Source organism: Saccostrea cucullata, unplaced genomic scaffold, assembly GCF_032062105.1.
Source record: "Saccostrea cucullata isolate Sc308-1 unplaced genomic scaffold, CSIRO_AGI_Scuc_v1 ctg13529, whole genome shotgun sequence".
In the NCBI taxonomy this organism is placed as follows: Eukaryota; Metazoa; Mollusca; class Bivalvia; order Ostreida; family Ostreidae; genus Saccostrea; species Saccostrea cuccullata.
Genome location: NW_026920682.1, coordinates 6,458 through 17,248, shown reverse-complemented (window position 1 = coordinate 17,248; position 10,791 = coordinate 6,458). Strand labels below are relative to the sequence as shown.

At 36.5% G+C, this 10,791-nt stretch overlaps 1 protein-coding gene across 1 annotated transcript; it reads right to left on the bottom strand.

The window, feature by feature from the left end:
- Positions 1–1,026: 1,026 nt before the first annotated feature.
- LOC134255683 (short transient receptor potential channel 6-like) lies at positions 1,027–5,453 on the bottom strand. Its single transcript, XM_062738204.1, has 3 exons — positions 4,396–5,453; positions 1,309–1,482; positions 1,027–1,215 (listed from the first exon to the last, which is right to left on the bottom strand). The coding sequence occupies exons 1-3, from the start codon at positions 5,167–5,169 to the stop codon at positions 1,042–1,044; spliced, it is 1,122 nt and encodes a 373-aa protein (XP_062594188.1). The 5' UTR covers positions 5,170–5,453; the 3' UTR covers positions 1,027–1,041.
- Positions 5,454–10,791: the final 5,338 nt, after the last annotated feature.

The following is a 10,791-nucleotide window of genomic DNA, read 5'->3' as shown; positions in this document are numbered from 1 at the left end:
AGAACAAACGGGTCACCTGAAAGAATGTTGAGGAAGCATGTGGAAGGAATTTTAGAAGGCCACCAAGAGGAATGTTAACAAAGTTTGGTAAACTGAGAAAGTGTGTAGAGCGGGTGTTCAGCAAGTATATCAACCAAATTTTTATTAACTGAAAAAGCATGCAGAAGGATTCAGACTAGTGTCTAGGAATGCTAACAAAAGTTTTTGTTGACTTTTTTTGATTAATGGTTCAGCAGAAATGCCACCTGTTGCATGTTTTAAACATAAGTTTGGTTAACTGAGGATGTCAGTGGATGGAGTGGTTATGCATGATCGACAACACTGTCACTATGAGGAAAATAAACAGAAGTTTTGTTAACTGAAGAACTGTATGGAGTGAATGTTTAGTAGTAGTGTCACCTTGGGACCTGAAGGAAAGTTAACAAAACTTTGGTTATTTGTGAAGGGGTGTTCAGCAAGAGTATCACCTGAAGGAATGTGGCCAAAGTTTGGATAACCAGGGAAGCATGTTGAGGGAGTGTTAAGTAATGGTAAAGTTAAAGGTCACCTGAGATTACCAGGTCTTATTGAAATGGAGAAGACCTTGTGACCATGGAAACCAAATGATTCTGAGAAGCTAAACGAATATTTTCATGTTAATGTGCTTTTTTTCTCGTTATTGATGGATTTTTTATAAATTCATTGATTTTTAAAACGTTGGTGAAACACATTTTAATATTGTTGGATTTTTATCGACATAAAACAAAATTAATTAAAAGTCTCAAGATGAATCTATCATAAAGATACAAAATCATCATGCATGCTTCAGATAGATTTAGATATCTTTCATATAAGATTGATCCTTTTGTTATCTCAAAAAATTGTGTAATGCGTATTGATAGTCGAAATAATGAACAGCTGTAACATGTAAGTTTTGGTCATTGACTATTTTAAACAAACTTTTTGTTGACGGATTCAATGGACAAAAGAATGAAATGTCACATGGAGAATTGACTGCTCCAGATATAATATTAAAACTTTGATAAATGTATTTGAATACTGTCATACCTTGCTCCACGGTGCGAGGATAAAAACTAAGGACAGGATGGGCAATAGCAACATTCCAGCAGGAATTGACAACAACAGGAATTCGAACCGATTCAAATGCCGCATACCTTTAAGACCACTGAACCACACAGCTGATACCTGAGCCTGGCATTTCGGGTGCGAAACAAACTGAAAATTCAATCCAATATACATGTATCTAAATCCTTTTAAAACACAAATTAACACAACATTTTTCATTTAAAATTTTCAGATACACTTTACCTTTTTCTGTTCCATTCGAAGAGCGACTTGCAGTATAGGAAAACTATCGCTTAACGACTTTTCGGTTCCTTCAGGCGAGTCTAGAAGAGACTGCACTTCTCCCGAGGTTCGACATTGGTTTAACAGGTCGAGGGTGAATTCTTGTACCTGTGCATCCAGTTCTTCATACGTACTCTATACAAAGCATAAAAGCAAGAATTCAAAACATGTATACTGTTATTTCATTTATTTTAGAGGGGAGTCAGAATTAGTGGGTTTTTTCTCGAAGTCAAACTTCGTGATATGTCAATTGGGTTACAGGTCCTTACCCTATTCTAAGTAAAATGATTTTTTGTTCATGATAATATTTTTGCCAGATTGCACCAAGAAAACAGATGAATGATCATCAATGAAAAAGTAATGTTGCAGTAAAAATATAAACTATTATAACAGGTGTCTATAATATGTCAACAATTTAAATGCTACGATCATGAAGAGGAAAAGTAATTTCATAAATCATACAAGAGGCCCACGGGCCTTATAGGTCACCTGAGCATTATGCAACAACTTTCCAGTTACAGTGTATTGAATTTGATTCATGTTTTAAGCCAGATGCTATATGGCATTCACAATTTTGAAAGGGCACCATTGATCATCATAACAATAAACTTAGCAGTTGCTTAGCTTGGTTACTGAATACCCATAAGCAGGGTAGGGGAACAAAAATGCACTCCAACTAATCAGTAATATTAATCAATAATCAGTAGTGCCCCTAACACTCTCACATAAACCCCTGACCCTAGGTTGCACAAATTTTTAAAAGGCACCCTTAAAATTGCCTATCAAAAAGTAAATAAATGTTTTATAAATACAAAGGACCAGATTTCAAACAATTAATTCATTTTCAGTATATAAGTAGAGCCCCCCACCCCCCCACCCCTGACCCTGGGGCCTTGAAATTCACAATTCTGCAAGATTAGGGCCCTTGTTCATCATAACTATATAGGTAGTTCATCTGCTTCATACCCAGAGACAGAGAAGAAAATTTTCAAAGATTTAATGTACAATGTATTTTCACTATATAATCAATAGAGCCCCACCCTAACACCAGAACCCCAGACCCTGGGGCCATTAAATTCACAATTTTGCAAAGGCATTCTTTCTCATCATAATTATGTCTTTAATTAGATTATTTAATACCCAGGAGCACAGAAGAAGATTTTCAAACAAATTCAGCGTTTTCTCTATATAATCAATAAAGCCCCCCCCCCCCCACCAGAACCATTGACGCCGGGGCCATAAAATTCACAATTTTTGTAGAGGCACTCTTGCTCATCATAACTATGCACTTAGTTAGTTTATTTAATACCTAGGAGCAGAGAAGAAGATTTTCAAAGAATTCATGTATTTTCACCATATGATCAATAGAGCCCCCCCCCAACACCATAACCCTTGACCCTGGGGCCATAAAATTCACAATTTTGGTTGAGGCACTCTTGCTCATCATCACTATGCACTTAGTTAATTTATTTAATACCTAGGAGCAGAGAAGAAGATTTTCAAAGAATTCATGTAATTTCACTATATAATCAATAGAGCCCCCCCCCAACACCAGAACCCTTGATGATAGGGCCATTAAATTCACAATTTTGGTTGAGGCACACTTGCTCATCATAACTATGCACTTAGTTAGTTTATATAATACCTAGGAGCAGAGAAGAAGATTTTCAAGGAATTCACATATTTTCACTATATAATCAATAGAGCCCCCCCCCCCCCACACACACACCAGAACCCTTGACCCTGGGGCCATAAAATTCACAATCTTGGTTGAGGAACACTTGCTTATCATAACTATGTACTTAGTTAGTTTATTTAATACCTAGGAGCAGAGAAGAAGATTTTCAAAGAATTCATGTATTTTCACTTTATAAACAATAAAGTCCCCCCCCCCCCACCAGAACCATTGATGCTGGGGCCATAAAATTCACAATTTTTGTAGAGGCACTCTTGCTCATCATAACTATGCACTTAGTTAGTTTATTTAATACCTAGGAGCAGAGAAGAAGATTTTCAAAGAATTCATGTAATTTCACTATATAATCAATAGAGCCCCGCCCCCCCCCACCAGAACCATTGATGCTGGGGCCATAAAATTCACAATTTTTGTAGAGGCACTCTTGCTCATCATAACTATGCACTTAGTTAGTTTATTTAATACCTAGGAGCAGAGAAGAAGATTTTCAAAGAATTCATGTAATTTCACTATATAATCAATAGAGCCCCCCCCCCCCAACACCAGAACCCTTGACCCTGGGGCCATAAAATTCACAATTTTCGTAGAGGCACTCTTGCTCATCATAATTATTTACTTACTTGGTTTATTTAATACCCAGGGGCAGAGAAGAAGATTTTCAAAGAAATCATGTATTTTTACTATATAATCAATAGAGCCCCACCCTAACACCAGAACCCCTGACCCTGGGGCCATAAAATTCACAATTTTGGTAGAGGCACTCTTGCTCATCATAACTATGTACTTAGTTGGTTTATTTAATACCCAGAAGCAGAGAAGAAGATTTTCAAAGAAATAATGCATTTTCACTATATACTTATTTAGCCCCGCCCTAGCACTAAAACCCCTGACCCCAGGGCCATGAATTTCACAATTTTGGTAGAGGACTCAATGCTGATTACAATCATGCAAATAGTTTGACTGCTTGATGTCCAGGAGTAAAGAAGAAGATTTTTAAAGATTGCATTAATTTTAGTGGTTTTGGCCCCACCCCTCAGGCCCCAGGGGGGCAGGGATCATGAAATTCACAATTTTCGTTCCCCTTCACCCATAGATGCTTTGTGCCAAATTTGGTTGAAATTGGTTCAGTGGTTGCAGAGAAGAAGCTAAAAATGTTCAAATGTTAACACACGACACACGACACACAACACACGACACACGACGGACGATGACGGACGAAAACGGATAGCAATAGGTCACCTGAGTTTACTCAGGTGACCTAAAAAGTCATTTGCTTCTTCTTTATTATAGAGCTCAAGAGCTGATAAACTTATTTCATTAATTTGAACCATTTCTTCGATAAATGTCAATACCTTGTATTCAGTTTCCATGACCTGAAGCTGTTTGAACTTTTTGCTGAGGTAGAAGGATGCCATAACAGGATCTTCCTCGGTCAAGGAAATATACGCGGGACTGGCGAGCGCGCGAAAAGTGTCTAGTCGTCTGTTGCAGAACACCATGTAGTCTCTTCTCTGTTCATCAATGCACGAATGGCAGGAACAAAAATAATCATGAGGAATGTCCACGGACGCACCCTTCATCATTATCATTTGGACAATTTGAAAGTTGTTTCTGATTGCTGCTTTAATGAGTGCCTCCTTCAGCATTTTATTAACTGATATCTCAGAATACTGTGTAAGTTTGGACCTCGTTGATAAATCGTCATCAAATATTTCCGACATTTTGTCGCTATTTGGGTTTGTGATTCCTTCGATGGAAGAATACTCGTTTCCATTTTCTTTTGATTGCAATGAATACTGATAAATGGAATTTTCCAGCAAAATTTGGCAGATCTCTTCTCGATCATTTTCGACTGCGCAAAGCAATCCCTGGTGGATGACCTTAGGTCCCACTTTACCTGAAAGGAATTCCACCAAAGAAACATGACCACTTGCTATGGCGAGGTCTAGGGCTGTTCTTCCTTGAGTGTCCTCTAGATCTGGAGAAACTGTCCCAGAATTTAACAGATTTCGGACTAAATCCTCGTCACCTAATTCACAGGACTCTAAATACTTCCTCTCCACATCTAGTAGACCAGGCCTCAACCTCTCCGACAAAAGGTTGATCAAATTCGGCTTCTTGCTCATAGTTATTGCAAGTACTGCACGTACGGGACATATAAATATTCTATTTATTCGGTATGCATGTTAGTCCATGCAGTCAAGAATGCATTTTGTCGTTACCGAGAAAATGTGCTGTGACATTTTTATACTTTATTTGTTCGTTCAATTTTATTGGTTAAACAGCTGGTTGGGATGCTGGTAATATGATAATCACATATTGTCTTTATATTGATACACTGGCGTGAAATTGATCGTACACACAATTAACCACAATTTCTACATCGAGGAAATGAATCGGAAAAGATTGGGATAATTTCTACAAAAAATATTTGCTCTCTGTTTTAATACACTATGTTGTGTAACACAAGAAACCTTGATGAGATATAATTTTTATACATTTGAAATGTTATCTGGAGATGAAATATTGAGGAATTTTTTACTCAAAGAAATTGATAGACGCTTCAAGTAAATCAAAATATCTTTGATTTATATTTGAAAAAAGCTACTTGGAAATGAAATTTATGTAATCGTTTCAGAGTAGAAAATGTTCAAAGGTTTACATACGACTGACGAGATATCAGACAATGAAGAACACCGGAGAGAAACATATAGGAATGGGGAAGACCTTACACAGCGACTTCTCAATCAATGAACAAAAAACGTGTTATGTAATCGGCTAATCAAAATTAACTCGGTTAATTTACTTCTAATTTAATTTAATAAAAACGAATCTCTGGCTGATACTTGATTACTTTTTTTCATTTCATTTTTTGTTTTCTTTATATGTACTCTGTACAAACCATAAAGGTTTGAGGAGCGGGTTCGTTTTAAACACACAGCCAAAATTGATCAAACTTGCATGTATGAAACATCTTAGGGAGCACACCGATGGACTTGATATGGATGTTACATCTGGCCTACAGTTTCCAGATCAAGGACCAGGCTATTTTTTTGTCGGAGCGGGTCCATTACCAAAAAAATATATACATATAGTATCAACCAATCTTGCAAGGATGTTGCGTCAAGGGATAAACATTCTCAAACTTGCTTCAGATGCTCAATTTGAATGACATTTTCTGGATGAGTGCCTTGTTTAAAGTATTTGAATAAGTCCATTCCCAAGTTAAGAAATAGCTATTGCAGAAACTAACATGACTAATAATAATTTTTTTTTGTCCCCCGCTTGAAAAGTGGGGGATATTAATTTGGGTTTGTCCGTCCGTCCGTCCGTCTTTCTGTCTGTCTGTAACGCTTTCGTTTCCACACGATATCTCGAGAACCCTTTGAGCTTTTGCAATGAAATTTAGCATAGCAACTCCCTATGCACTAAAGAAGACCCCTATTGATTTTGAGGTCAAAAGGTCAAAGGTCAAGGTCATAAATAAGCAAATTCTGTCTGTTAAAACACTTTCGTTTCCACACGATATCTCTGGAACCATTTCAGCTATTGCAATGAAATTTTACATAACAACTCCCTGTGGCCTAATGAAGACCCCTATTGATTTTGAGGTCAAAAGGTCAAAGTTCAAGGTCGTAAATTTATACATTCTGTCTGTGTGTAACACTATCATTTCCGGGCGATATTTCAAGAAGATTTTGAGCTTATGCAATGTAATTTTATACCAAAACTCCCTAGGACGTCTCTCGCCCCTCTCAAAGTGCCCCGCCCCGTTTGTTTTATTAGTATTTATAGTATTACTTGTCGCTATTTTCAGCGCAGGGGCATGAGGAGAGTTACTGCGTATAAAACAGGTTCTCAGCGGACTTTATGTTCTTATTACATCTATTAGAACTGTTTAATAAAGGCTAAATAAATCAATCACCATGGATTGTGTAAAATTTTGAGAATGCCGAACATGAAAACATGAATATATACAAGTATGTGACTTCAGTTCTGCATATACTTCATTCCTTGTAAAGCGACACCGTGGTGTAGTGGTTATGTCTCTCGCTTCAAATGTGAGGGGTCCCGGGATCGATTCTCGATCTTTCCTTTCCTTTTTTTTTTTTTTAAATACCTTTTTTTTTTTAACTAAATGATAGTATTCAGCATGTGAAATGAAAAATTTATGAGGTTATAAAATCATCATTACAGTGTGATAAATATTCCATATAAAAAAAATCTTCTATACACATAATAAAGAATAAGCAATCAAATCTTTATATGCATATTGACATACATGTATTTTATTTGCTTCAGTATACATGTATACATTTAATAATTCTACAAATTCAGTCAGGGGGAGCCGACTTTTTCCCTAAGCGGGGGACACGAATTCTCTGAATTAGCTTGTTTGTTTTGTGTGGCTGTTATGCATTTCTGATTTAATCACAATTGCCTTATTGTCCCCCGCTTGAAAAGTGGGGGATATTAATTTGGGTTTGTCCGTCCGTCCGTCCGTCCGTTCTCACGAAATAATGGTTAAGTGACAGTTTTTGTGCCCATTTAAGATTTATGTGACTCTTTTGTTTTATGTGACTGTCACATACAAATTTGATTTTTTTTAGCAGAAATGAGTGTTATGTGACTTAAAAATCACTCTAAAGAAGTGTCACATAAAAAAATACGGACAATATTGTCCGTATATGGACGTCCGTCAAAAGGTTTTGAGATTTACCTCCCTTACCCCATGTATCATGTTTTGCGCCACATAATTTTTTTGGAAAAAGTCACATAAATTTGGAAAAAGTCACATAAATTTGTCAATCACATAACCTGCATTTCGTGGGTCCGTCCGTCTGTCCGTCCGTCCGTCCGTCCGTCTTTCTGTCTGTCTGTAACGCTTTCGTTTCCACACGATATCTCGAGAACCCTTTGAGCTTTTGCAATGAAATTTAGTATAGCAACTCCCTATGGACTAAAGAAGACCCCTATTGATTTTGAGGTCAAAAAGTCAAAGGTCAAGGTCATAAATAAGCAAATTCTGTCTGTTAAAACACTTTCGTTTCCACACGATATCTCTAGAACCATTTGAGCTATTGCAATGAAATTTTACATAACAACTCCCTGTGGCCTAAAGAAGACCCCTATTGATTTTGAGGTCAAAAGGTCAAAGTTCAAGGTCGTAAATTTATACATTCTGTCTGTGTGTAACACTATCATTTTCCGGGGGATATTTGAAGAAGATTTTGAGCTTATGCAATGTAATTTTATACCAAAACACCCTAGGACGTCTCTCGCCCCTCTCAAAGTGCCCCGCCCCGTTTGTTTTATTAGTATTTATAGTATTACATGTCGCTATTTTTAGCGCAGGGGCATGAGGAGAGTTATTGCGTATAAAACAGGTTCTCGGCGGACTTTATGTTCTTATTACATCTATTAGAACTGTTTAATAAAGGCTAAATAAATCAAACACCATGGATTGTGTAAAATTTTGAGAATACCAAACATGAAAACATGAATATATACATGTATGTGACTTCAGTTCTGCATATACTTCACCCCATGTAAAGCGACTCCATGGTCTAGTGGTTATGTCTCTCGCTTCAAATGTGAGAGGTCCCGGGATCGAATCTCGGTCGTACCATTTTTTTTTTTTTTTTTTTTTTTTTAAATACTTTTTTTTTTTACTAAATGATAGTATTCAGCATGTGAAATGAAAAATTTATGAGGTTATAAAGTCATCATTCAGTGTGATAAATATTCCATATAAAAAAAATCTTCTATACACATAATAAAGAATAAGCAATCAAATCTTTATATGTATATTGACATACATGTATTTTATTTCCTTCAGTATACATGTATACATTTAATAACTCTACAAATTCAGTCAGGGGGAGCCGACTTTTTCCCTAAGCGGGGGACACGAATTCTCTGAATTAGCTTGTTTGTTTTGCGTGGCTGTTATGCATTTCTGATTTAATCACAATTGCCTTATTGTCCCCCGCTTGAAAAGTGGGGGATATTAATTTGGGTTTGTCCGTCCGTCCGTCCGTCCGTCCGTCCGTCTGTCCGTCCGTCCGTCCGTCCGTCCGTCTTTCTGTCTGTCTGTAACGCTTTCGTTTCCACACGATATCTCGAGAACCCTTTGAGCTTTTGCAATGAAATTTAGTATAGCAACTCCCTATGGACTAAAGAAGACCCCTATTGATTTTGAGGTCAAAAAGTCAAAGGTCAAGGTCATAAATAAGCAAATTCTGTCTGTTAAAACACTTTCGTTTCCACACGATATCTCTAGAACCATTTGAGCTATTGCAATGAAATTTTACATAACAACTCCCTGTGGCCTAAAGAAGACCCCTATTGATTTTGAGGTCAAGAGGTCAAAGTTCAAGGTCGTAAATTTATACATTCTGTCTGTGTGTAACACTATCATTTCCGGGGGATATTTGAAGAAGATTTTGAGCTTATGCAATGTAATTTTATACCAAAACACCCTAGGACGTCTCTCGCCCCTCTCAAAGTGCCCCGCCCCGTTTGTTTTATTAGTATTTATAGTATTACATGTCGCTATTTTTAGCGCAGGGGCATGAGGAGAGTTATTGCGTATAAAACAGGTTCTCGGCGGACTTTATGTTCTTATTACATCTATTAGAACTGTTTAATAAAGGCTAAATAAATCAAACACCATGGATTGTGTAAAATTTTGAGAATACCAAACATGAAAACATGAATATATACATGTATGTGACTTCAGTTCTGCATATACTTCACCCCATGTAAAGCGACTCCATGGTCTAGTGGTTATGTCTCTCGCTTCAAATGTGAGAGGTCCCGGGATCGAATCTCGGTCGTACCATTTTTTTTTTTTTTTTTTTTTTTTTTTAAATACTTTTTTTTTTTACTAAATGATAGTATTCAGCATGTGAAATGAAAAATTTATGAGGTTATAAAGTCATCATTCAGTGTGATAAATATTCCATATAAAAAAAATCTTCTATACACATAATAAAGAATAAGCAATCAAATCTTTATATGTATATTGACATACATGTATTTTATTTCCTTCAGTATACATGTATACATTTAATAACTCTACAAATTCAGTCAGGGGGAGCCGACTTTTTCCCTAAGCGGGGGACACGAATTCTCTGAATTAGCTTGTTCTGGGTCTGCAACTGGTTTTCCCATGGAAATAAGATCTGCCAGACATTTTAAGGAAATAAATGGAAGTTTGTTACGGTATTGTGATTTTTCCTTTTATGCCATTATAAATCGAAGGTGCTTTTTCTCCCTAGATCGCGATGCGTAAAATGGAATCATCTCTTTCGCTTAATGGTAAAATTACATTATACACGGAAAGAACATATATTAGTTAAGTAAAAAATAAATTTGTACATCGTTTAGTCACTAGTCTACAGAAACTAGCGTTTTAACATGCGATCCAGAGAATTTTTTTTTTACTTTTTCAAAAGCAGAGTAAAATTACAAGGGCAACAACTCTCTTTTGATGCCCTATTCCTAATTTTATTTTTATAGTAGGAAAAAGTCAAGCATCAACCAACCTTAATTGTTCCAAAGTCAAGGATATGTATGAGTGCAGGAAAGATAACTCTATCAGAGGTGAATGATCAGAAAGACTGTACAGATGCAATATACGATCAGTGTAAATTTTAATGAAAGAAGTAAAGGTGCATCTTTGCAAAAGTACTGCTCACCGAACAGTCTACTTTTTAATTATGACTAAAAGGTCTGCTTGATTT

Bases quoted from the DNA above. Each gene is read 5' to 3' on its own strand.
- LOC134255683 (XM_062738204.1), bottom strand. From the start codon at position 5,169: ATGAGCAAGAAGCCGAATTTGATCAACCTTTTGTCGGAGAGGTTGAGG. The intron at 1,483-4,395 runs GTATTGACATTT...TGCTTTGTATAG, and splicing joins TCATGGAAACTGAATACAAG to AGTACGTATGAAGAACTGGA. The intron at 1,216-1,308 runs GTAAAGTGTATC...TTGAATTTTCAG, and splicing joins TTCGAATGGAACAGAAAAAG to TTTGTTTCGCACCCGAAATG.